Below are 25,696 nucleotides of genomic sequence, written 5' to 3' on the forward strand. Positions count from 1 at the left end.
CGGAGATCCCGGGGTGCGGCGGAGCTCGGGGCCCCGCTCAGGCTGGGCGCTGTCCCGCTGCCCGGCGCGGGGGTCTCCGAGTGCGCGCCGGTGGAGACGGGGACTCCCCGTGTCCTYAGGGGGCCGGGCCGTGTCCGTGCCTGCGGTGCCCGTGACGGTGCCCCGASGTGACAGGTTCCCGGTTCCCTGTGGCCGTGCTGGAACGGGCGCTGGGGTCCCTACAAACGCGGCGGGGATCAGTGCACCGACAGGGCTCCCCGGGATTGTGCCGAGCACCGCGCTCCGGGGTCCCGGCGGGACGGGGAGCGCTCCCGTAGCCCCGACCCGCGGGCTCTCCGTGCCTGTGTCGCGCCGGAGCCCCCCTGTCCGGGAGCGGGCCCCAGCGCTCAATGCCGCCTCTGTTCGCCACTCGGGCTGCTGAAAGGCACATTGAGCCCCTGCGGGATGGGCCCTTCGGAGAAAGCCCTGGGATGGCAGCTGGGGGATCTCTGCCCCGGGCTGGGGGTCTGTGCCCCGGGCTGCGTGGCATGGGGTGAGCACGCGTCCAGTCCCGGGTGGCTGCTTGCCCACTGCACAGCCCCGAGTGTCCATCGAGCCCGGGGCTCTGCCACATCCCCTGAGCTGCTGGAAGGGAGGTGGCAACGAGGGGCACTGCTGGCASCGCGGGTGGGCACAGCCCAGGGTGGGCTCACGATGCTCACATGTGTGGGGGACTGGGATGAGGGGCTCCTGTGTCTCTGAGGCTGGGCGGGATGTGCGTTCCTTGGAGCCGGACACTGCGCTTCCTGCTCAGGTGTTAGCATCCTGCTGGGGCGGAGCTGCCACGTGTCTCCGTGTCCCTGTGTGGCCCGGGGACACGCTCACGGCTCACCAGTGGGCTCAGTTCCTGGGGCCATGGGAACTGGGACAGGCTGCCCAGCCACTCTGGGGGCAGCGAGGGTCATCCTTGGCACCCTAGGGGAACCTATCTCCTCCCAGGATTGTGGGGATGTGCCCCAGCCCTGTGACATGAGGCTCACCTTGAGCCAGGTGCCTCAGCTCACTGCCTGAGCTGCAGTGRCCGTAGGACAGATAGAGGATGGGCAGGTCGTGCAATCCTGCCAGCGTGCTGGGGCTCCTGGTCAGGGGCACAGAGCGGGCCAGGGGAGGGGGGCTGAAAGTGGTTCCAGCAGCAAACAGCCCCTGGACATGCTGGCTCTTAACCATGTGAGGCAGAAGCACTTTCTGCTGCAGGAGAGGGGATGGGGCCTCTCGTGGCTGTGTCCCCCAAGCTCAGTCAGCACCAGCTCCAGCTCTTTGACCTTCTCCTTCCCATCTTTCCAGCAGGTTGTCCTTACCCCCACTCTGATGCCAGTCCCGCCCTGCCATGAGTCTATGAGCCCCCTCCGGATCAGCGTGGGTGGTCTGCCCGTCCTCGCGTCCATGACCAAGGGTGCTGACCCCCGCTTCCGACTGCGCTGGAGGGCCATCGTGCTGTCCTCAGCCTGCGTGGGGTTTGTGCTGCTGCTCTTCTGCCTGCACCGCTCCTCCCCGGCACGGCACGGTCCCCCGAGCCCCCGCACCTGGCAGCTGGGCCTGCGGGCAGGGCACCGTTACAATGACACCTACCCGCTGTCCCCTCCCCAGAAAAACCCCGAGGGCGTGCGCTACCGCATCGGCGTCATCGCGGACCTGGACACGCAGTCCCGGGGCTCCCAGGAGCACACCTGGTTCAGTTACCTAAAGAAGGGCTACCTGGTGCTGTCAGACAGTGGGGACAGAGTGACAGTGGAGTGGGACAAGGATGAGAGCATGCTGCTTTCCCACCTGGCTGAGAAGGGCCGGGGCATGGAGCTGTCGGAGCTGGTGGTGTTYAATGGGAAGCTGTACGCCGTGGATGACCGGACAGGCGTGGTCTACCAGATCGAGGGCAACAAGGTGGTGCCCTGGGTGATCCTCCCGGACGGGGATGGCACTGTGGGGAAAGGTGAGCTCCCATTGTGCCCTGTGAAGYCCTGGGCTCTTTTCAGCTTGCTGGAGTGGGTGACACCTTTCCTGTGACCTCTAAGCCTGGCCAAGACTGGGCAATTGCTGCTGAGGGACCAGCTGTCTGCGTGGGGGACACTGCCCAGTGCTGGGCTCTGGGGTGTGGGGTTTGGGGTGTGTGGGACATCTGATGGCCATGTGTTGAATCCCCTCATGCCATTCTTTCCACCACAGGCTTCAAGGCRGAGTGGCTGGCGGTGAAGGATGAGCACCTGTATGTGGGAGGACTGGGCAAGGAGTGGACCACCACAACAGGGGAAGTGGTGAACGAGAACCCCCAGTGGGTGAAGGTCATTGGCTACAAGGGTGACGTGAGCCACGAGAACTGGGTGACAAACTACAACGCACTGAGGGCTGCAGCAGGGATCCGGCCTCCAGGTACGGAACCTCCTGCCACCCCACATCCCACACCCTTGGTGGCTCCAGAGCCATGCAGTCAGCCTCTCCAGGAATACTGGCACTGCGTGAGATTTAAAGGCTGTTGGAGGCCAGAGATTGCCCCCTTTCCTGGTCATTTTTCTCCACTGCCTGTGCCTGGAGCAGCTGAAGGATGGCTCAGCTGGCACTGGGCTCCCAGGCAGAGCGGGGTGTGCTGGGTGCCCCTGCCKGGCTCTGGGAGGAACTGGGGGGCTGCTGCCAGCCAGTGGGGCAGGAGGAAGGGAAACATTCATGTGCAGGGCTGTGAGGTGTTTGGAGGGGAGGGAGAGGGTCCTGTCCCAGCCTGGCTGGTGGCCCTGTGGCYCTGTGGTCTCACTCCACTTCCTGCCGCAGGGTACCTGATCCACGAGTCRGCCTCCTGGAGCGACACGCTGCAGCGCTGGTTCTTCCTGCCGCGCCGCGCCAGCCACGAGCGCTACAGCGAGAAGGCAGACGAGCAGCGAGGCACCAACCTGCTGCTGAGCTCCACCCAGGACTTCAGCGATGTGACAGTCGGGCGTGTGGGAGAGGTGGTTCCCACCCACGGCTTCTCCTCCTTCAAGTTCATCCCGGACACGGACGACCAGATCATCGTGGCGCTGAAATCGGAAGAGGACAATGGCAAAATCTCCAGCTACATCATGGCCTTCACGCTGGACGGGCGCTTCCTCCTGCCTGAGACCAGGATTGGCAGTGTGAAGTACGAGGGCATTGAGTTTATTTAAGACTTTTGGACCAAGTGGAGGGGTGCAGGCAGCCTGGGGATGTGGGCAGGCTCTGCCAGCCTGCTCCTAGCCCAGGCTCTGGGAGGGATGCCAGGCAGTGCTGCTGCCTCTGTCCTTGGCTCTGGGCTCTCCCCTTAAAGTGTTGACTGAGCTGCAGCAGGTGTGGTGCAAGTGTTTCGGCAGTGGCACCTGGTGGCAAGGGACTGCCACCACAGGGTGCTGCCAGCCCCGGGGACAGTGTCTGTGTCCTGGAGTGCTGCCGCCCAGGCTGGCCCCACTGCAGCCCTTGCACCCAGCCCCGAATTGCGACACAACCATCTGCAGTGGGTCGGTGCCTCTGATCATGTCCACGTTCTGGGTTTGCATCTGAGCCCCAGCTCTGCAGCTCTGCCTTGTGTGCCACAGGGCTTCCCAGGTGGAGTGGGTCAACCTAAGGGATTTCATCAGGCTTTTTCTCCAGAAGCTGGTTTTCCTTTTCCCATAAGCTGGTTTTCCTTTTCCCATAAGCTGGTTTTCCTTTTCCCATAAGCTGGCTGAGGCAATGGCTGGGTGACGGGTGGCCTGTTTCTGGAAAAAGCCCATGGGAGGGGACAGTGTCTGTGTCACTGTGCTCGTGTGACTGCAGTAATGCAGCAGTTCCTCAGCACTGTGGCTCCATCACGGTGGCTGTGCCTGTGGGACAGGAGGAGCGAGTGCAGGTGACAGAGCCACCAGCTGTGGCCAGATGTAGTGTGGGCCCATCCCAGTGCCATTTCCAGCCCATCCCCTCAGAGATGTGTGTGTGTGCTGGCCATGTGTCTCTCCAAGCCCTGGCTGCGCACAGCTCCAGGCTCAGAAGTGCCTCCAGCCCCAGAACTATCAGCTGTGGGAAGAGCTGAGCCCTGGACAGGAGCCGCTGGCGGCTGGCAGCAGYGTGGCTGTGCTGTCCAAGGGCTGCTGTGCTCAGGAGCAGAGCCAGGAGCACCAGCTCTGCTTCTCAGAGCCAGCAGCAGCTCWGAAGTGTTTGCAGCAGCCCGACGCTTTGGCTGGGGAGCCCTCCCCACGCTCGCCAGCACGTTGTGAAATCGCAGCCGCAGCCTGTGGTCCCCAGGAGGAACTTGTGCAGTTTCAGGAGCCAGAAGTGTCAAAGAGGCATCTGGTGGCCCTGGGGCCCTCCTGACCCCTCTGACCGAGGGGGCTGCAGCTCCTGGCCTGCCCACACTCCCTGTCTGAGCCCTGCCCTGCCCCAGGTCACAGGCAGCGTATCCTCACACCAGGACTGGAATTGGCTCTGTGGTGTCCCTGCTTTGGTCCCTGCCAACACTCTGTCCCCAGGGTAGGTCTGTCAGCAAGTGGGGCTCAGAGAGCTGGGCCTTGCCGTGTGCTTTGGGGGCCCTGGTGCCCTGGCACCGCTCTGCTGCGGGGTCCAGCTGTGCTCAGGGAGGGAGAGGGCCTGTTGGTGCAGCAGTCAGGCTTGCTGGGTGGAAGGATCCTCAAAATGGATGGAGCCCTCCCAAACCCAGCCAGGCTGCTCCCCCCGTGCCTGTTTACAGTGTCAGCACCTCCGTGAGCCGTGTGGAGCACAGACAAGGCTGGACATGTGTTTTCATTTAGGCCAGACTGACTCGGCCAGTGCTGGGCTGCAAGCAGATGCRCTCGTCTCTGGACACAGACCTGTCCCCAGTGCCCTGGGCAGACCTGGCTTTAGCTCCTGAACGTGGCCTTGGCATCGTGCAGCACCAGCCCAGTGCACCCAGGACACGTTTGAAGCCCACCCTGGGCACCAGCTGGCCACAGTCCACGCTGGCCACTCAGCCATCACTTGTGCTTTGCTTGGCAGTCTCTGCTCCTCTCTCGCCCTCCTAGCCSAGCACTGGCAGCTCCACAGCACCTGTTACAGCCCCGGGGCTGTGCCAGTGGCTGTCCCTGCTGCCTGGCCCTTTCTCGTCCCCTGAAGCATCCCTGGGGCCCAGCCCTGAGCCCTGCCGTGCCCTCAGAGCAGCAGCACCAATGCCTCGGGCAGCTGGACCAGCGAGAATCGTGCTGCTGTCAGAGCCTCTGCAGACGTGAGCTGCACACTGCACCCTGTGCCCCATCCAGGTGTTATCCACATCCCAGTGCTGTCAGTGCTGTCACATCCCTCGTGTTCCTTTCAGGCTCAGGCAGGCTTTGGTCCAGGTGCATCTGCCCAGTCCCGCTGTTTSTCCTCATCCCAGAGGCTGAGCAGCTCCAGTACCTCCCTCTCCTGCAAGGATCTGTGGCAGTGCTGTGGCAGGAGGCTGCCTCAGGAGCAGCTTTYGTGGCCATGCTGGTGGCTGTGCCTGCCAACACATCCCTGTGACACCTGGCCTGGCCGTGCTTGGAAAGTGTCCCTGCCCAGAGGCAGAACTGAGCTCCCTGCCCACCTTACTGGGACAAAGGCACTGGTCAGGAGATGGAGAGCTCCCAGTAGCCAGCCAGGCACAGAGTACAGGGACAGTGACAGCAGCAGCATCCCGACACCTCCACGGGGCCACACTGTGGGTTTTGACTGGGATAGAGTCTGTGTTTTCCATATTACATGGTGTAGGGCAGTGTTTYGGATTTGTGCTGGAAAAGGCGTTAATAACAGGGATGTTTTCACTACTGCTGAACAGCATTTGCACAGCTTGAGGCCTGTTCTGCTCTTCATCCCACCAGCAAGGGGCCAGGGTGGCACAAGGAGTCAGGAGAGGACACAGAACAGAACAGCTGACCCAAGGGAGATTGCAGCACAGCTCGACATACAGAGTTGGGGGAAGATGGGGACATTTGGGATGATGGCGTTTRTCTTCCCAAGTCACCATCACATGTCCTGGAGCCTGGCTGCCCTGGGGGTGGCTGAGCACTTGTTTGTCATGGAGAGGGGTGAAAGAATTCCCTGCTTTGTTTTGCTTTGCTTATGTGTGGCTTCACCTGTAAAACTGCCTTTATCTCAGCCCAGCAGTTTTCTCATTTTCACCTTCCCAGTTCTCTCACCACACTCCTGGGAGAAATTAGCCAACGGGCTAATGGGCTGAGCTTCCCACCGAGGTTAAACGCCATCGTGCATCCAGGTTAGGGACAAGGTGGGTTTTGGAACTGTGCTCCGAGGCAGGAGCCGCAGCCGAGGGGGAGAGGCCCGAGGCTTGGGGCAGGTCGCTGTGGCACAGGACCCCCAGTGGGAGCGGGCAGCAGGCAGGGGAACTCGGGTGCGGGACAAGCTGGGTTGGAGGGGCCGGAGGTGGGGAGGAACTCGGGCACAGCCAGAAGCAGTGCGTGTCCGGCAATCCACTGCTCTACTTGGCGTGGGCGGCAGCAGCTTCGGAGCGGGGGTTTGGGCTCCGTGGGCAGGGGTCCGGGGCTGGGGGTCCCGGGGCGGGGGTCCAGCAGCAGTGGGGCCGGGGACGGACGGGATGGACGGGGCGGGGGCCGCGCCGGGGCGGGGGCAGCGGTCGCGGCGGAGCCGCATCCCGCGGAGGGCGGGCGCAGCCGGGCTGGCCCCGCGCCACGCGGAGGAGGAGCAGCAGATCCCCGGAGCACGATAAAGAGCGAGGCCGAGCGCGGCGGGGAGGAAGCGAACGGCTCCGTGGAAGCAGCGGAGCCGCGGCCGCAGAGCGCCCGCCCCGGCCGGACCCGAGTTCCCGGCGGCGGCTCGGCCGGGCCCGGCGGAGGGTGCGGGATCGGGGCCGGGTGGCCGCGCCCGCAGCCCCGCACCATGCCCGCCGCACTGCCCAGCCTCCTAGCCTGGCTGGCGGTGTTGCTGCTCGGCAGGGCCCGCCCGGCCGACGCCTGCAGCTGCTCGCCCATCCACCCGCAGCAGGCCTTCTGCAACGCCGACGTAGGTGAGCGCTGAGCGCCGCGGGATCCCCGCCCCGAGCCCCCCGAGCCCCCGCCCGGCCCGGCCCGCACCAACTTCCCGACGGGGAAGGAGCGCAAAGTTGGCGCGGGGCGGGCGGGGAGCGGGCAGAGCCCCCCGAACCCGCACCCGAACCCGCACCCGAACCCGCACCTGCCCGCAGCCCCGGCGGCCCGGGGGTGTGGCGGGGCTGCAGATGCGCGGCCGGGCGCGGTCCCTCCGGCCGGGCTGTGCCCGTCCCACCCGCACCTCCTCCCGCCGGCTCGGGTGGGGCTCCAGCATCGCTCCCCGGGGCTGCGAGGGGTGGCCGCTCCCCGCTGAGTGACACGGGTGGGCCCGGCCTCCCCCACTCTGATGACACCGCAGAGGTACGTGGCAGCGCGGGGCTGGGGCCCGGGGGTGGCCAGGACCCTCCGAGCGCGGCCACGGCAACGGCCCGGAGCCCGGAGGAGCAGCCCGGCCCCGGCAGCCGCCCCCACGGCTCGGTCACCCCTGTCTGCGCCTTATTTCCAGGCATTTCCTTTCCCCCGTCCCACTTTGTTCGGCTTGGATGCTGCTGAAAGGGAGGGCTTGGCAGCGCCGGGATCTGGATTCCTCTTTCTATGAATAATGCCCTTATTAAATTTTAACATATGAACTGAACAGGCCAGCCCCAGTTCCCGGCACTTTCCTTCGCGGGGCCGTTCCCAGGCTCAGCTGGAGAGGTAACATTCCCRAACACTGAGGCAGCCCCAGCCTCCGGATAGCCCTGCCCTGTCTCCTGCTCCAGATCCAGGATGTTCCTCACAGGCTTCCCTTCCAGACCCCGCTCCCAGCGTCTTTCCTCTGTCAGGGCGACTCCCACAGCATTTGGCTGCTGCCTCGCCTGCCCAGCCCCACCACGAGGCAGCTGGGGACAAGGAGGTTTTGAGACAAGATGGAGTTTTGGATTTTTGGAGCTGCTGCTGGAGCTGGTGTCCCTGGCCCYCAGGATGCCCTGTGCCCGCTCTGGCAGCGCGGCTGCGGCTTCCCATCACGCTGCTGTCAGGATCGGCTTTCGGGCCACTTGTGACTCACTGCCCGTGGTGGGGTGCCGGCTCAGCCCTGACTCAGCTGCTGAGTCACCGTCTGTCGTGGCGGCCCTGGCTGCCTCCACATCCCTAGGAGGGCACTGCCTCGCTGAGCTTTGGTCTCCAGCTGCCCCGCTGCCCTCAACAGGTGCCCATCCTGCCTGCCTCCCGAGCAGCATCCTGCCAGCCACGCTGCAGCAGYGCTGGCACCTTTTGGCTCCCAGCCCGAGTCCCTCGTGCAGCTTGCCTGTGTCAGATGTGCCTCGTGTGGGCCCAGCTGGAAACAGTGCTGGTCCTGGGGACAGAGTGGGGCACCGCCTGAGATGATCCTGWGTTCCCTGGCCTTTTGCTGCCTCTCATCTCCCTGGGTGCTCTCTGGAGCTGGGATGCTCCTCAGCCAGTTCCATCCCTGAGGTGTGGAGCCCTGGAGAACCTGGGGCCTCTGCTGCTGGGACCTTTCCCAGTGGCTGCAGGGATTCATGTCCAGCTGGGCCTTTGACAGAGACGTGGTGCTGTGAGGGTGGCTGATGTCCTGCAGCGCTGGGTGGCTGGACCCAAGGTGAATAACGAGCCCCAAGGCTCATGCTCAACCCTCAGTACAGGACATCAGGGTGAGCAGTGTGGGGTCCTGGCTCTGGGATCTCCTCTCTGTAGTGTGGGGTCCTGGCCCTGGGATCTCCTCTCTGTAGTGTGGGCAGCATCTGCCCCATTCCTATGGCCCCTCTGGCCGTGCACCCACCCCTGCACTTGCTCTGCCGTGGAGTGGGACTGGAGCAGCCCCAGCCCAGGGCTGCGCTTGTAGGTGGTGCAGGAGGATGTGGATGCAACTACGTTGGGCATGGGGTGCCTGAGGGGCTGGGGGTCACAGCTGGGTTGTGTCACTGGGGCTGGGAACTTAGAACCTGCCAGCCTGTGCTTGTGTGTCCTGGCTCAGGAGATGGGCAGGGGTTTTCTGGGGCTGCCCATCCTCCGTCCCTCACTGGGGCTGTGCACAGGCAGTGGGGTCTGTGCTGCTCTGCTGGGCTGCTCTGCAGCAGGACATGCTTGGCACCACTGTGATGCCCACTGGCCCCACAGCCAGGCAAGGAGCCACAGCAGGAAATGTGGCTTCTGCTCAGCCTTGGAGCAGTGTGGGGATGTGGGGTGTGAGGGGGTGATGCTGTGGCTTTGCCCCTGTGTAGCAGCACCGTCTCCAGRAGGGCCCGATGGGGCAGGGGACAGCAGGGACCTGGTGCTGCCTGGGGCGGGGGCAGCTGGGATGCAGCCCCTGACAGCACTGCCCTGATCCAGCCGTGCAGTGCTCGGCTCCTCAGGACAGGCACGGGGAGGGTGAGGGCTGCCAGCAGCCGGCAGGGACCGGGCATGGGAGGGGATTTTACTGAGAGTGGGAGCTGTCCCTGTGGCGGGGTTCAGCTGTCAAAAACCCCGCCGGTCCTGGCGGGGCCGGGCAGCTGCCAGTGCCCGGTGCCACCTGCTGAGCACTGCAGCCGGAGCCCTTCGGTGTGGGTGGCACAGAGGGGCTGTGGGCTGACATGGGGCTGTCACTGATTGGGCTCCATCCGCTCCCGGCAGGGCCGGGGTGACACACGCGGGGTGGCTCCCACACACCCGGACCCGGGGTGACACACGCGGGGTGGCTCCCGCAGGACCCGCACCACATCCTGGCTGAGCCGTGCCACGCTGCTCTCACCGCCCCGGGGGCATGGCTGGGCACACGGGGCATTGCTGGGGACATTTTTGGGCACATGGGAAACACCGTGGCCTCCCTGCTGCAGGGCTGCCCTGCCAGACCTGCACACCTCCAGCCTCAACATCCTCAAACCACTGTGCCAGGGTGGGGTACCTGCTCTGCTGCCACTGCAGATGCTGGCATTGCGATGTGAGCAAGCACCTGGGGTGTAATTGTTGTCCTTGTGCCAGCAGGGCTGGGGTGCAGGACTCCCTCCCAGGGTGGTTTGGCAGCTCTGCCAGCCTCAGGCAGGGCTGGAGTGGCTCTGCCCTCACCACGGGGTCAGGTTCTGGACTGGCAGTGCCAGGCAGGCAGCAGGCAGTGGAGAAGGGAGCTTTGTTCCCTGGGCATCCAGCCCAGCAATGGCCCCTGCTGTCCRTGGGCACTGRCACTTCCCAGGCAGCRGCGGGTGGGTGTGGGCAGGRGGTTTGGTGGGGTTTGGGGTGAGATGGCAGAGGAAGGAGCAGCCATTCTGCAGGTCTTGGGCCACAAGGGCAGTTCCATGGCCCAGGGTCCTTGTGGGGCCCTGAGATGGGGTAGCCCCACATGGGGCCAGGGAGGAGAGACCCCAACACTGGCAAGCCCAGAGAGACAAGCTGGTGKTTTTATGGCACTGGGTGACTCTGTGCATCCCCAGCTTTGCTCCTGGAGCTGCACTGCGGCCCTGGTTCATCCTGGCTGATCTGTGCCATCACCCAGTCAGGGGAATGGTCACTGGGGCAGGGTCCTGGGTCATAGTGTGGGATACTTCGTGGTGGCACTATGGCATCTGCTGGTGCAGGGGGACTGACGCTGGTGGCAGAGGGCAGCAAGGGCATCTGATCACCTCGCAGGGTCTCTCTGTCCCTGAGAGGGCACAGAGTCCTCACTGCAGGGAGGTCACAATGGCAGCCTTGGGCAGCAGCACAGGAGATGTCACCAGTGGAGGTCCCACTCTGCCAGGAGGGGACCACACCAGGGAGCACCTTCCTGCTGGGCCTGCCTGGTGAAGGAGCATTTCCAGCATTTCCCTGGTCAGACCTGGTCATCCGGTGCTGACAGTGTGCTGTGCCCACCCTGTGCCCCAGGAGCCTCGGCTCAGCCTCACAGAGGCTCTGGGTTCCCTGGCAGCAGGAGAGGTGGGTGACAAAGCTGATGGGGTGATTGGCATTTGGGAGGTGTGACTATTGGGCACCGGGGGTTTCTCCATTCCCTGTCCCAGGCTCTCCCGGGGCTGCCCCGGTTCCTGGCGGGCGTGGAGCAGCTTGGCTGCACTGCGGGGTCTTGGCGGGGAAAGCGCAGCGCAGCCATCCCCTCCACAAAGCTGCACTGTTCAGAACAAATCCACCCAGAATTGGGCTGCATTTTTGTCAAGTGATTCATCAGCACGTGAATGGAAAAGGCTGGAGCCCACTGAACCAGTAACCATTCCCCGAACAGGAGCCACAGGGCCAGCACTCAGTGCACCCGAGTTACTCCGGTGATGTGCAGGGCTGGCACAGGGACACGCGGTGGCTGCAGGGGTGACGGGTGCCCTGTGCTTGTGGTGATCCTGGCACGCTGCTGACAGAGGAGTGGGCTGTCCCCAGGCATGGCTGAGGTGCTGTCACTGTGCCTGGGCAGCCCAGTGCGTCCCAAGGGATGGGAAGGTCCCCAATGCTGCCGGTGACCGTGGATGGCCATTTTGGGAATCCTCTTCCCTGGTCCCTGCTCATGTTGGTGCCACTCTTGCCTTTCCAGAGTGAACTCTGTTGGCACTTGCTGGTGCCCACATGGGACCGTGCCCCCCTGACCTTCAGCTTAAATAGCCTGTGCTCGTGCCCCCACATCCCACGGTATTTATAGAGCACGGTCAGATTCCCTCTCCTGGCCATGCCAGGTGGGAGAAGCTCCTCTGTGCCAGGCAGTGGTGACCTCTGCATGTCCCCAGCTGCTCCCAGCCCAGCACCTTTCAGTGAGGACACGAGCCCGGATGAACTGGGAGAGTGCCCAGCTCCCTGTCCCCTGCCCCACAGCGCTCAGGGGGGTGGCAGTTGTGTGGGGGTACCCCTGGCAGAGCAGGGAGCCCTGCCAGCCCCCGCCCTGCAGCCACTACCCCATAGGGCTGAGCAGTGGCTCTGGTTTCAAGAGTGCCACTGTCACCATTCGCATCCCTGGTGCTCCCTGAGAGCTTCAATCCGCACTGGTGGAGGGAGCTGGGCAGGACTGGGGGCTGCAGGTCTCAGTGCAGGGAGCGTGGCACTGAGCCAGCCCCATGTCCCAGGGTGAGTAAGGCTGAGCTGGCTGCCCGCCCTGCCCTCCTGGCACCCTGTGGGTCACTGCCACGTGCCCAGCGCTCACATGCYGGACTGCGTATCCGGGGCTGTGCCAGCAGCACGACCACAAGGATGGTGCCACAGCAGAGCTGTGCCCTGGCTCACAGTGSCACAGCCTTGCCAGCCCCAGGGCCRGGCCATCCTGGGTCACAGTGTGTGTGAACTTTCCTTATCACCCGCCTTGGGAGTGCTGCTGCGATGCTGCTGATCACTGCTCTGCACGTGCMRRASCSYCTCCCTTTGGGGACAGCAGGGGACAGCCAGCTGGGCAGGCAGCGGGGTCTGAGACCCTGTGGGATGTGGGGACTGAGTGGTGACCCCCACTTACCTCACGTCTCCCTTGCAGTGATCCGAGCCAAGGCCGTCTCTGCGAAAGAGGTGGATTCGGGGAATGATATATACGGGAATCCAATCAAACGCATCCAGTATGAAATCAAGCAGATCAAGGTAACATGGGCTCAGGAGGCTGGGGGGATGGGGTGGCCCCAMAACCACCTCTCACTCCTGCCTCTGCTCCCCAGATGTTCAAGGGCCCTGACCAGGACATAGAGTTCATCTACACGGCTCCATCCACTGCCGTGTGYGGCCGGCTGCTGGACACCGGCGGGAAGAAGGAGTATCTCATCGCAGGTGGGCACTGCAGGGAAGGGCTTTGGGGATGTTGGGGCAGTGCTGGCCCTGCTGTCTCATATGCCCTGCAAGATGCCACACACGTGTGCCTGCTGCCTGGGCACATTTTCCCCTTGCCCCTCCTGCTCCCACCTCCAGCCCTCAGGGAACCCCCTGGCTGTGTTCTGGCTGTGCTTGGCAGCCCCGGGCCATGGAGGGGGCAGTGGGGGACGAGCTCTGCTCCCCTGGGGTCACCAGGGACAGGGGACAGCGAGGGGCCCCTGGCACCACGAGTCACTGCGGGGTCTCGAGGCGCTGGGGACACTCCCTTGACTGATCTGTCTGACCTCTACCCAGGCAAGTCAGAGGGCAAYGGCAAGATGCACATCACACTCTGTGACTTGGTGTCCACCTGGGACTCGCTGACCCCAACCCAGAAGAAGAGCCTAAACCAGCGGTACCAGATGGGCTGCGAGTGCAAGGTGAGCAACCAGGCTGCCCCTCCCCGTGCCCCACAGCAGGGAGGGGCTGCAGCCCTCAGGCAGGGGTGGGCTCCACAGGGGGATGTTCTTTCCTGTCCCTCAAGAATGCTGCTGTGCAGGGACAGCACGTGGCCGGGCAGACAGGAAGGGCAGCCAAGCCTGTGGCTTCCTCTGGCTGGGAACCGAGGCCASCCCTGGGATTGGCACACAGGGGTTCCCCAGTTCCCACTGGGGCTGCATCCCCAGCGTGCCCCACAGGGCAGGGCCAGCCTGGAATCCTTGTCTAGAGCTGTGCACGACCCCCAGCCTGGCTGCCCTGCACTGCTTCCCCCCAGCCCAGTGTCCCCTCGGTTTGGTGGGTGACCATCTCTGTCGTGCACAGATCTCGCGCTGCCTCTCCATCCCCTGCTTCGTCTCCTCCTCGGATGAGTGTCTCTGGACAGACTGGGCAATGGAGAAGAACAACGTGGATGGGCGGCAGGCAAAGCACTACGCCTGCATCAAGAGGAGCGACGGCTCGTGCGCCTGGTACCGCGGCATGGCCCCCCCCAAGCAAGAGTTTCTCGACATTGAGGACCCCTAAGCCAAACGAGCGCATTCCAGTAGCCAGTAGAAAAAACCYGCAAGATGTTAGACTGGTCCACACTGATATCAAATCCCGGAGACAGCATGAAAATCCACTCGGCTGCAGGGGRTCCCAGTGGCTGCCACATGCATGTGAGGGACAGGGACAGCCTGCTCTGTGGCAGGCTCCTGGCAGCCCATAGCCACACTGGGCATCCTGGCAGGGCTGAGCAGGGTGTGGGGAGCTCCCTGCCGGGGTCACGATCCCCCAGCCACGCTTGGCCCTGTAGCTGTAAAGGAATCAAGCCCCTGTGAGTGCCGGAGCTGCCCTGGCTGTGTAGCAGGTCTACCAGTGCCCCGCTGCAGGAGCGTCSCCGCAGCTCCAGCCAGGCAGCCCTGGCCACTGCAGCACCTGGAGATGCCACTGTCCCCTCCCCAYCCCCAGCCAGCTCYTCCTTCRGGTKCCAGAAGGGCAGGGGCTCCTGGGGGGCTTTAGCATGCAGCAGAACCCCCAGCAAGGGGCTCTGGGCCTTTCACCGGGCCAGACCACTCCTGTGCAGGTGCCTTGTTCCAGAAAGTGGAGGGGCATGCTAGCATAGCTGGGGTGACGCGTGACATGCACCCGGCACTGCTGCCCCATCTCTACATGCTCCTCTCTCTCCAGTGGGCTCCATTCCTCTACAGCTTCCTGCAGGTCCTTCTGCAGCTGCCACCATCGGACAGGCTTGGCCTGGAACTCTGGGCAGGGCACCAGGGGCTGGAGCTCTGGCTGCACTGGCACAGGGTGTCCATCATCGCCTCGTGCAGCTCTGGCACCACTGCAGCCACGAGAGCTCCTTTCTTTGYGGTGCTGGGAATGGAGCCTGGAACCGGCAGCAGGGCAGCTGCAGGGAAAGCCGTCCCCTCTGGTGACCCCACACCCCTCGGCCCCAAGTTCTCCGAGCCATCCCCATGCCACAGCGATGCTGGCGTGTGCGGCACGGCCAGGGTACCCATGGCTATGGGAGTGCGCCGGGAACGCTCCCAGCAGCCCTGCGCCGGGGGCGTTTTCATGCTGTGCGTCCCTGYAAGGTTTGAGATGTCGCACTGGACCAGTCTGAGCAATTTCAACATATTAAAGAGAAAAATTAAAAAGAAAGAAAACGAAAAAATACCCCCAACCTTTACTCAGTCCCGACCGCGCATTCCGGGCGCTCTGTATGGCTGTACCCGTTGTGCTCCTGTCGCTGCTGCTCCTCTGTCTTTGACTTCAATATCGCCACTTGTTTTGCCGCCGGCTYTGTGGTCCCTGTGCCGTGATTTCCGTCTCCTCCCCGGTAACGTGCCGTGAGCTCCGTGCCGGGAGCTCCAATGCAGGGGGGAAGCGGGGCGGGGTTGCTGCTGTTCCGGTTCGGCCGTGCGACGGCTCTGCCGGAATCGCCCCGGTCCCAGCGCTCCTGCAGCTCCAACCGGACACCCCGGGCGCTCCTCAGCCGCGGAGAGAGGCGATCCCCGGGGCCGCCGGAGGGAAAGGAACGAGACAGCGAGGGGAAGAACTGCTGCCGGACCGCCTTCGGATGCCGGCGGAACGCTGAGCGCGGGGTCCGACGGGACCGGCAGCACTCCGGGAGCGGGACCGGAGGAGGCGGGACCGGGGTTCGAAGGGGCGGGACCGGGGCCGGGCACCAGCGCATCGTGGCGGGACCCGCGTGGAACCGCCCGCCGTGGGAGCGGCCGCCGCCTGCCCCGTGCGCACCGGGACTCGCAGCGGACTCGGGCGGAGCTCCTCTCTCCGTCCGCTCCTCCGAACCAGGGGCGGAGCGCACCCGGGCCGGGGCTGCGCCGGGCGGGCCGCACAGAGGCGGAGCGGAACCGCCCCGCAGGGCCGGCGCCGAGCGAGTTTGTGCCGGTGGCGGGCGAGCGGCTCTGCGGTGACACGTGCGAGCGGCGGAGCCCGCATGGTGAGCGCTGCCAGGACCGGGCACGCCGCGATCTGCGCCCCGCTCCCGCCGCGCTCCTCTGCCGTGCCGGCGGGGCTGCCACGGGGAGCGGAGCGCCGGGACGGGCGGGCCGCACATGGCGGCGGCAGGGCCGGGCCGGGGCCGCGGGTGGCGGAGGGCGGAGGGCGCGGTGCCTGCGCTGGGCAGGGACCCGCTGAGAGGGTCGGGGCGGCGGCCGGGCGCTCTGAGAGCCCGAGCGGGGCGGGACGGATCGTGCCGGGCCGGTGCCCCCGCTCAGCCCCCGCTTCCCTCCGTCCCTCCCCAAAGGCACGGCCGCCGGGCCCGCCGAGCCGGGCGCCCACGGCGCTGATCGCGGAGAAGCTGCGGGAGGCGCTGGAGCCGGGCCGGCGGGAGGCGGTGGCGGTGGCGGAGCTGGGCCGGCCCTTGGCCGCCGCCGCCCGCTCCGTGCTGCAGCAGCGCATCGAGTTCGCGCCCGCCCGCCGCGGCCTGGCCGGCCAGCTGGGGCACCTGCGGGACAAGTACGAGCACATCGGGGCCGACACCCCCGGCCGTGCCCCCGGCATCACCAAAAACCTTCCGGAGCGGCCACAGCACCCGCAGGGTAAGTGGAGAGGGTGGAGGGTCCCGCTGTGCTCCTGCCCCCGTTTACCCTGTGCTCTCTGCAGGTCCCAGCCATGCCCTGCCCCGGCATGGGGCATCCTCTGACGGCATCCCTGAGCCGCAGAAGGTTCTGTTCCCGGCCCAGCGCCTCTCCATGACCTGGGATCGGGTCCACCGTGTGGGCGCCGGGCTGAGCAACCTGGGCAACACCTGCTTCCTGAACTCGGCTCTGCARTGCCTGACGTACACAGCACCGCTCACCAACTACCTGCTGTCCCGGGAGCACGGGCGCTCCTGTGAGTGGGGACCCTGCGGGGCTGGGAGGGACGAGCAGCTCTGCACAGCGCCCGTGTGCCTGCTCTGCTGAGGATGCACCTTCCCTGCCCTACTCTTTCTTCCTGTTTCTCTGACAAGAGGCCGTACCTGGGTCCAATTCACTTTTCCTGGCTGTAGTAACGTTCCCAAGTTGGGCATCTTTGTCTCTGGGGGGATTTTATCTCAGCTGGGTGTAGCCAAGGGCTAAGGTGGGCCCAGTGGGGCTTACTGGCTTCTTGGGGGCTGGGCTGAAGGGTTCTGAATAGCCCCTGACTGGAGGGACTGTGGAAGGGCAGCGTGGCAGGCCCTGCTCTGCGCTGTCACCACAGGGAGCACAGCTTGCAGCCCTATCCATAGGACTGCAGTGGGATCTGCCCCTTAGGACCAACCTATGGGCTTGTCCWGTGCATACCTGGGACCTGTTTTCTCTCCATGTGAATGCTGTGTCATCGGGGGAGCCTCTGTGGCTGGTCCTGTGATGGGCTGTGCCACTCAGAGTGGCATGGGCTGGTCCCCATGGCCCAGACCATCAAGCTCAGATGGAAAACCAAGTATGGCTGAGCTGTGTTGGACCAGAGATCTCCTGTGCTGCCTCCACCTCTCCTGGGTTTGTCCCCAACGTCGTGTCATCTCTCCTGCTCCAGGTGCCCACGGAAGCTTCTGTRTGATGTGCACTATGCAGAACCACGTGATACAGGCTTTTGCCAACAGCGGCAATGCAATAAAGCCACTCTCCATCATCCGAAACCTCAAGAGTAAGGAGGGCTGCCCTCCCCACAATCATTTATGTGGGAGCATATTGGGATTGGAGCTTATTTTATCAAATGGCTCCACTGARATGCCTCATGGAGCCTCAGAGTGCCTGGTGACTACTTGGGCTGCCAGGGGCTTCCTGTGTGACATGAGTCTGATGTTTGGTTTGGGTTGAGAGGGCTCAAATCCCAGAGTCCTTGCCCCAGGGAAGGCAGGGAGGGATAGCATCTGTTGCTGCACATGCTAAGTCCTCYCTCTCTTGTAGAGATTTCCCATAACTTGCACTTCGGCAGGCAGGAGGATGCKCATGAGTTCCTGCGTTGCACCATCGATGCCATGCAGAAGGCCTGCCTGAATGGCTACACCAAGTATGTGAGATTGTGATGGCCCATTGCTGCTCTTTGGGGTCCCCTMCACCCATGGGAGTGAACTGGAGTGAGCATGTGCCCCTGGTCAGTCTTATTGTAGGGGGGTTCTGGCTCCAGGGGTATTGGGTATGGGGTTCAGCTCTGCCCCTCAGAACGTGGCTGTTTACTGTTCACCTTCTCCTGGCTCCTGCACCTCATCACAGCTGCAGTCCTGCCCCCAAATCCTGAGGCTGATACCAGTGGGATTGCATCCCAATTGCTGAGGGATCCTGGGACACTGGTTAGCTCAGCCCCAGCCCTGTGGCTGTGGGAGAACAGCTTCCCCCAGGTCTGCCATCCTGGGAARGGCTCTGCTGTCAGCACCCAGCTCTGAGCTGGTGTGAGCAGCTCRGATTTGAGAGGAAGGTGTGAGCAGTGATTTCTCACTGCTTCTGGAGCTCCACAGCCCATCCACCGGCCAGAGCATGGAGCAGGGCTGTGCTGAGGGTGTCCTGAGGGTGTCCTGAGGGAAGCTGTTGCACTGTGACCCCGGTGTGAGATCTGTGCTGCTGTCTCTGTGTAGGTTGGATCGCCAGACCCAGGCCACCACTCTGGTTCACCAGATCTTCGGTGGTTACCTGCGCTCCCGKGGTGAGTACTGGCTGCCAGGGCCTGCACCTGGGCAGTAAAAACCCTTTGGCAAAATGGTTTAGCACTGTTTAATTTAAATGTGTAATTTATGCAGAACTGCAGTCAGTCAGTCCTGCAGTACTTGTGGCAATGGGAAAAGCCCTTGACTGTGAGACCCAAGTGTGGGTCCCCAGCTCATTGCCACCAGCAAAGGGACCCATGTTCCCAKCTATCCAGCAACATCTGCTCCCCCAGCATACATGGATTTGCCAGCCCTCCTCCCTGCAAGGCTGTGAATCCTGGGGATCATATCCCTGAGCCCAAACCTGGCCTGGGGGGACGCTGCAGCTGTCTGTGCTCTGCTGGGGTGTGTTGGTGTTGTGCTAACCATGTGTGCTCATGGCTTTTGCTTTTGCAGTGAGGTGTTTGGAGTGCAAGACTGTCTCGGATACCTATGACCCCTATTTGGATGTGACGCTGGAGGTTGAGGTACCTACAGGGTTTGGGATGGGGGTCTCTGCTTTTGGGGGATGTTTGTGCTCTGAGGTTCATTAACCTGCAGCCGTGGTGCTGGCAGGAGGGGAGCAGCTCCTGCTCTTGCACTGCCTTCCCTGTCTCACTGAGCAGTGCCTGTGCCTGAGCGTGAGCTGTGGATGCTCCATGGTGGTTTGGGCAGTGCTGGGGGCAGAGCAGCTGCCATGCCAGGGCAGGCTCAGTGTTTGGGACAGCCTGCAGCCCTGTCCTGTGTGCTCTGTGCTGGGGGCAGAGCAGCTGCCATGCCAGGGCAGGCTCAGGGCTTTGGGACAGCCTGCAGCCCTGTCCTGTGTGCTCTGTGCTGGGGCAGAGCAGCTGCCATGCCAGGGCAGGCTCAGTGTTTGGGACATCCTGCAGCCCTGTCCTGTGTGCTCTCTCCAGCACCTTGGCAGGGAGTGGGGCTGTGGTGTGGATGGTCCCTTGTGCCCTGAGCTCCCCCCTGTCCTTGCAGCGAGCTGCCAACATCGTGCGGGCCTTGGAGCTGTTTGTGAAGCCAGAGAGGCTGGGTGGGGACAACGCTTACAGGTGCAGCATGTGAGTGAGTGTGGGGCACKGGGGGAGGATGGGGTACACAGGGGTGCTGCTGGGAGGGCTGTCATGATATKGGGGGGTTCTGTACCCGCCTCATGGCTAAACCACGAGGTGCAGGGCCAGGGAAGCCTGTGATGAAACCTGCTGCTCCTCAGCTCCCTCATCTTGCAAGGAGGACCTGAGCCAGCAGATGTGGCCATGGGCAAGTGTCTGGAGCAGCGCCTGGTGCCAGCAGTGTCACTCCCATGGGGTTTGCCATTGCTGTGTGGCCASGGCGAGCAGTCCTCGGGGTGTTGGAACAGCTTGAGCTTTTCCTGGGCAGGTGCAGGAAGAAAGTGCCAGCCAGCAAACGCTTCACCATCCACCGAGCCTCCAACGTTCTGACGATTGCACTGAAACGCTTTGGCAGTTGTGGCTCTTCAGGTGGAAGGAAAATCACCAAGGTGGGTGCTCAGTGATCCAGAGCCAGGGCTGTGTCCTGGCCCGAGGTGCTGCCCCCAGAGCAGGGTACGAGGGGTCCTGGTGCAGTCCTGCAACCATTCCCCACCACACTCAGTGGGGCAAGCTGAGGTCATCCTGGCATCTTCCTCACTGCAGTCTCTGCCTGGGGACAGCACATCACCTCCCTCATCCATGAGGGATGGAACTCACAGGACAGCAGAGCTGCTCTTGCAGCAAGAAAGCCATGCCAGTTTCTGAGACATCTTCTCTCCACAGGACGTGGGGTACTCTGAGTTCTTGGACATCCGCCCTTACATGTCTGAGCCCAAGGGCAATCCCATCACGTATGGACTCTATGCAGTGCTGGTGCACTCTGGGTACAGCTGCAACGCAGGCCACTACTTCTGCTATGTGAAGGTAAACCTGGGATGCTCTTTTGGCATCCTGTCTGGGCTGGGGGTGCTGGGTGCTTGTGGGTCCCTGTAGGGTGCAGAGAGGGGGGTGCTTAGCAGGGTGGGTGGTGTGGAGCACTGGGCRTGGGGCACAGACTCTGCTCTGCCGTGGGAAACGTGAAGATCTGCCCTAGCAGAGTTCCCTGGCCTGCCCTGGGCCATCTGGGGATTTTGGGGAGAGAAACTCTGTTCCTCTGCTCTGCAGGCCAGGAGGATCCCTGGCCAGAGCCTGACCCTGTTCTTGGACAAAGCCTGACCACATTCCCTCTTCTCATTCCCCAGGCCAGCAATGGGCAGTGGTATCGAATGAATGACCACGAGGTCCATCCCAGCAACATAAAGGTGGTCCTCAACCAGCAGGCCTACCTGCTGTTCTACCTGAGGTGAGAGAGCCCCCTGTGCCTCCTGGCCTATCTACCTGAGCCCAGGCAGCCCCAAAGCCCTGTGTGTGTGCTGGCTCCAGGTGGGGGTTGCAGGGAGGGGTCCAGCCCCGTGTTGTGGTGTTTTGTAGCACCTCACCTGCTCAGATTCTCTGTCTCTCCTTTCTGTGTGTGTGCTGAGTGTCCCAGCTCCCACACCCCATGGCTGATGTGCTTTGCCTTTCCCAGGAAGAGCTCGGCAGGGCCCGTGGCCAAGGCAGCCTCCAGCCTGCCCAGCTGCACTGGCAGTGACTCCAAACAGATGAAGAGGATGGAGATGAGCAGGACCCCATGTGTGCCACCCATGGGCACGGTGAGTCCCGAAGGTTGGTGCTCCTGGGTGTGCAGCCCTGCTGGGAGTGGGGGAGTGGGAGGATGTTGTGCAAGAGGGATCTTGTTTAACCCCGGGATCCTGGCTGGACAGGAGAAGGGCAGTGTCACTGTGTCTCCTTCACTCTCCTCACTGAACTCTCCTCCTTGTCTAGAAGCAGGAAAAGCTGCTGGGGAAGGGGCTGCCAGGCCCAGGTGATGTTGGAGTCCCTGTTGYCCGCAGCACTCCTGGGATGGGGTCAAAGCTCACAAACGGAATTGCTCTGTCCAAGCTGCCCCACAAAGCCACCCATGAGGCCACACCAGTGCCCCACGAGGCAGTCCAGAAGCCCAAGAAGCCACAGACCCCTGGCATGCCCAGAGCAGGTTTCCATGTCACCAGCACCATGAATGGGGCCAAAGCTGGGCTGCCCACACAGCACTCAGACAAGAAGCCTACCTCATCCAACCTGCCAAAGTCCAGTCAGGAGCCCAGTGGCTGTGGGGTGATGGCCAGGACCCTGAAGAAGGATTCCCATGGCAGTGTAGTAGGGCAGCTGGCCAAGGAGACCAACATGGCCAAGAGCAATTTCAGCAGCTCGTGCACCTTTCAGAGAAGGGACTCTGGCACCCACCTCCCTGCTGGCTCTGGCACCAAGCTGACAGTTCCCAAAGACTGTGACCCAGCTGGCCCCAAAAGCTCCAGGACAGGCACTGTGACCCCCTCCCTGCAGGGCAGTGCTGCACAGGAGCAGGGCAGCACCACGTCACCACTGCTGGCCAAGACACCAGTGCTCTCAGTCAAAAAGGTGAGTGTGAGCTCTGCCCAGAGACTCCATGGACATCCTGTGCCTTCTGAGCTGAGGGCAGGGGAAGTGTAGAGCTCCTGGCAGGCACCTGCTGACCAGGGTGGGTGGGAGTGTCCCCAGGGTGGGTGGGAGTGTCCCCCCAGCTCCCAGCCCAGGGCTGTGCTTTGCTCCCTCTTTGGGTCAGGGTGTGGGACCAGGCCCTGCTGTTTTCCACGTCCCTGAGTGATGCAGGGGATGGCTYCTGCCCCCCTGCCTGGGACAGAGGGGTGACTGTGCCAGTCCCTGCAGTGGAGTGGCCTTGGCACCTCTTTGGGGTTGTGTGTGCCCTGGGGCCAGTGGCAGCATGTGGGACTGGTCCTTGGTGCCACAGTGCAGCCAGGGCTCAGGACAGTGCACTGGGGTCCAGGTCTTTACATTTCTTTCCTTCCTTTTCTCCTTTGTTCTTCTGATTTTCCCACCCCCCCATTTCCCGACCCTGTGTCTGTTCTCCCCCTTCTCTGGGCTCCCCTTTTTCTCTTGGCTCATGGAAACCTCTGCATTAGACCACCAAGTTTTTATTTATTTCAATAACTGCAGGGCAAACCCTTGCAGAAGGTGAGCAGGAGTGACCACCAAGCACAKTCCCAGCCTTCAGACACCACCCATCCTGACGCCACTGCCAGGCCACTGGGCARGTCCAGGTAGGCAGTGCCATTGCCATGGCAGAAAGGCCATGGCAGCTTTGGGTGCTCCAGGGGTACCTGTGTGGGCTCTTCTTTCTCCAGGGCTGGCAGGGCTTGCAGATCWGAGAGGAGCTGACCTCAGCACGGGGTGGGAGGGAGCTTTGCAGGCCCTGACCCTGTACGGGTATCCCATGGGATCAGGAGGCACCAGCCTGGCCTAGATCCGAGGTGCAGAAGCACAACACCCAACTGCTGCCACCTTGTCCACAAAATGAGAGTCAGATSYTSCTTGTGGTGTCTGMCTGWAGCCTTCTCCAGCAGTGTGTGCTGCAGCAGCAGCCGCTCTGTCCCATCCCCTGTGGGACAGCGYGTGCCCCTTGTGAACACTTCTGGAGCAGTGTCTGATTCTGATTTTGTGGACAAGATGGCAGCAGCTGGTGTTGTGCTTCTGCACCTCAGGGGAGGGAGGAAGAGAGGGTATTGAGATCAGCCTCTTTTCCTGTCCCTCAGCCTCTCCTCATCTGCTCTTGAATTACYGAGTCCTGAAAAGTCTGCCTTCAGGTTTGTGCTCAGCTTGCCCGCTCAGCTCCCATCTCCCTGCTGCCCCATGGTTCCAGTGCCACCCTTCACACTGCCTTCTTTTGGCAGCAGGGAGACAGGATCTGGCCAGGTGGAAGCAGAGGGTTCCTTCAGAAAGAAGCGKCGCAAGAGGAGGCACCGTAGCGTGGACAGGAGCCTTTATGTGGCTGTGAAGGACGTGGAGGAAGTCTCCAGTCTGCCCAAGAAGGAGAGAATTGTTTCTCCAGAGGGCTTCAAGGACTCCAGGCCCTCCACAAAGGAGAGCATTAGCTCTCAGAAGGACTTCACTGATAAAGATTCCAGGCTCCCCAAGAAGAAAATGGTCTCTCCAGGGGACTTTGTATCCGTCACGGGGAGGGAGGTGGCGGGCAGGAGTCTCTGCCATGGCTCAGTCTGTGTGGACATGGAGAGTGGGCCCAAGCAAAATGTGCCAGAGCCCAGTATTCACCTGGGCATGGAGCCAACTGTCCCCCTCAAGAGGARGAAAAAGAAAAAGAACAGGAGCAGAGATGGGCCATTGAAGAACACAGCAGAGTGCAGCTCTGGGAGGCTGTCTTTGGACAGGTGAGGGACAAGGGACATGTGAGAGCCTGAGGTCACACACTCTGRGCTGTGGGTGTGGGTTTCCCATCTTTCTGCAGCTCAGCATGGATCCAGCTGGAGCACTCACTCTCTGGGGCTGGGTTCACCCTCCCTGAGTGCAGTGCCAATGTCCCTGTGCCCCACTGCCCTGGGGGAAGCTCAGAGTCCCTCTGGGCTGTGGCCAGAGTGAGCTGACYCTGCTGCCTTCCCCAGCCCCAGCAGAGCTGAGCCCGAGCCCTGTGAGACACAGCAGAGTGTGGAGGCTGCAGAGCACAGACACCGCAAGCGCAAGTGGATGGAAAGCTTCAGCAGCTCGGCTGTCACCGCTGTCACCGCTGTCCCCAGCAGCAGCAGTAGCATCCCAGGTGTGCCCGTGACCCTGCCCAGTGCCTGGCAGTGCCAGGAACCCCTGGGAACGCTGCTGTGCCATGGCCAGTGCTTGGTGCTCCCACAGCTGCCTGTSCTGCCCCAGGCCTGCCTGCTGCTCTTGGGGAGAGCCCGGGAMCCCCTCCCTGTGCCCTGGGGGAGGAACTGGGGACAGGCCCCTGTGTGCCCAAACACCATCAGGGAGCAGCATTTTTCTGTCCAGTGTCTCCCGGGGTGAGGTCTGTCCTGGAGAGAGGGAGGAACATGGTAACTCCTCTTGCTTCCTCTGGCTCATCCTCACCCCTCTCGTTTCTGCAGTGGCAGCATGTGCCAAGGACAGCCAGAGTGGGGATGAGAGACCCTCTCGGGCTGCCCTGAGCCCTGTGGCCAACAACTGGGCTGGCACATCCCCTGAGGGCCAGGAGTCCAGTGTGGTAGGCAAGCTGCTGCAGAACTCCTTGGACAAGGCTTATGGCAAACAAGGTAATCCTGACTTAGGTGGGTGGGCAAACAGCSGGGCAGCCCCCTGCCCTGAGCTCTGGATGAGGGGCAGAGCCCTCTGTACCCTGCCAGGACCTGAGCTCCCCCCTCCCAGGGCAGGTATTGGGGTGCCCATACCAAGCACCTGGGCACAGGTCTGTTAGGGTGGGACAGGGGGAGCTGGGGAAGGGGCTGCAGCCTCGGGGGTCCTGGTGCAGTGGGTGCASTGGGGCACAGCCTGGTGTCTCTGACCTCACTGCTCTGCAGTGTTGACCTGGCACGGTGAGATTTCGGCCGTGAGCCAGGATGCCATTCGGGATGCAGCGCTGGCCCGAAGCGAGACCGTCACCGATGAGTGGGACCAGGAGTTTGACAAAGGAAAGGTGGGTGCTCACCGTGGGCCAGGCTGGGAGGAGACTGGGGACTCTGTGCTCTGACCTGAGAGCCGTGCTGCCTCTGCACAGGTCAAGAAAACGAAAAAGATGAAGCAGGAGCGGAGGAGAGACTCAAATCCCTTCCAGAAGTTGCAGAACAAGCGCAACTTCTGGTTGATGTCACATCCTGCCAAGATGGCCAGCCTGGGCCACCGGCTCTCAGGTGAGCGAGCTGAGGGGCACAGCGAGGGGGSGATGGCACCTGCTGAGGCCTGACATGGTTCTTTCCTCACAGGTTGAGGGCTGCATCCCCCAGACTGCTCAGGGAGCAATCCTCAGGTCAAGGACCGGGAGCAGCACCGTCCTGGGAGCTCAGATGGGAGAGAATACAGCTGCAGCCCTGGCGTTGTGCCTTTCCCTTCGGGGAGCTGCTTTTSCAGCTGCAGAGGAGCCTGCTCACACTGCCTTCCATCAAACCTTCCTCAGCCAGGCTCTTCCTCAGCTTCCCCGTCCCTTCCCGTCCTTCCCACAGCCGCAGCTGCAGGGGTTCCTGGCAAGTGCCTCAAGCCCTCCCTGCTGCTGTTACCGTGCCTCCCGTTCCCCGTGTTACCGACACTCACCTTCCCCTGCACCCCACTCCTGACCTCCCATCCCCTGCACAAGCTGTACCGAAAGCCTCCCCCGGTCCCTCCCCGTGGCCCCGGCCCCGCGCTGGCGCGGGGAGCACCGGTGCGATCCCYGCGGGGCCGGAGCGCTGCCACCGGGGCCACGGCCATTGAAGGATTGAACTGCAGAAATCCCRGTGTTTGTCAATCGGCTGCGACCGTGAGGGGCGAGCGGGGGG

General features: G+C 63.0%; 3 protein-coding genes across 5 annotated transcripts; all 3 read left to right on the forward strand.

The window, feature by feature from the left end:
- Nucleotides 1-1,241: 1,241 nt before the first annotated feature.
- CANT1 (calcium activated nucleotidase 1) lies at nucleotides 1,242-5,781 on the forward strand. The gene is given in 4 exon segments (XM_057380483.1): nucleotides 1,242-1,258; nucleotides 1,260-1,966; nucleotides 2,200-2,403; nucleotides 2,797-5,781. Coding segments are annotated over 4 exon segments (1,299 nt in total). The 3' UTR covers nucleotides 3,168-5,781.
- Nucleotides 5,782-6,685: 904 nt separating this feature from the next.
- TIMP2 (TIMP metallopeptidase inhibitor 2) lies at nucleotides 6,686-13,944 on the forward strand. The gene is made up of 5 exons (XM_057380479.1): nucleotides 6,686-6,988; nucleotides 12,421-12,521; nucleotides 12,596-12,704; nucleotides 13,041-13,165; nucleotides 13,548-13,944. The coding sequence occupies exons 1-5, from the start codon at nucleotides 6,862-6,864 to the stop codon at nucleotides 13,746-13,748; spliced, it is 663 nt and encodes a 220-aa protein (XP_057236462.1). The 5' UTR covers nucleotides 6,686-6,861; the 3' UTR covers nucleotides 13,749-13,944.
- A 1,659-nt stretch (nucleotides 13,945-15,603) lies between these two features.
- USP36 (ubiquitin specific peptidase 36) lies at nucleotides 15,604-25,679 on the forward strand. 3 transcript variants are annotated; one of them, XM_057380472.1, is made up of 20 exons: nucleotides 15,604-16,270; nucleotides 16,335-16,565; nucleotides 17,229-17,339; nucleotides 17,603-17,705; nucleotides 18,268-18,335; nucleotides 18,733-18,803; nucleotides 19,300-19,382; nucleotides 19,702-19,822; nucleotides 20,097-20,237; nucleotides 20,555-20,655; nucleotides 20,881-21,004; nucleotides 21,177-21,809; nucleotides 22,386-22,489; nucleotides 22,982-23,032; nucleotides 23,120-23,614; nucleotides 23,846-23,997; nucleotides 24,317-24,481; nucleotides 24,746-24,861; nucleotides 24,943-25,075; nucleotides 25,148-25,679. In XM_057380472.1, the coding sequence occupies exons 1-20, from the start codon at nucleotides 15,667-15,669 to the stop codon at nucleotides 25,150-25,152; spliced, it is 3,612 nt and encodes a 1,203-aa protein (XP_057236455.1). In that variant the 5' UTR covers nucleotides 15,604-15,666; the 3' UTR covers nucleotides 25,153-25,679. The 3 variants fall into 3 exon arrangements, with proteins under 3 accessions (XP_057236455.1, XP_057236454.1, XP_057236456.1); XM_057380473.1 differs by having other exon boundaries at nucleotides 15,614-15,669; nucleotides 15,976-16,270; nucleotides 22,982-23,614; nucleotides 25,148-25,678; XM_057380471.1 differs by having other exon boundaries at nucleotides 22,982-23,614.
- The last annotated feature ends 17 nt before the right edge of the window (nucleotides 25,680-25,696 follow it).

This window comes from Malurus melanocephalus, unplaced genomic scaffold (genome assembly GCF_030028575.1).
Source record: "Malurus melanocephalus ecotype Western Australia unplaced genomic scaffold, MMel_1.1 scaffold_453, whole genome shotgun sequence".
NCBI classification, from domain to species: domain Eukaryota; kingdom Metazoa; phylum Chordata; class Aves; order Passeriformes; family Maluridae; genus Malurus; species Malurus melanocephalus.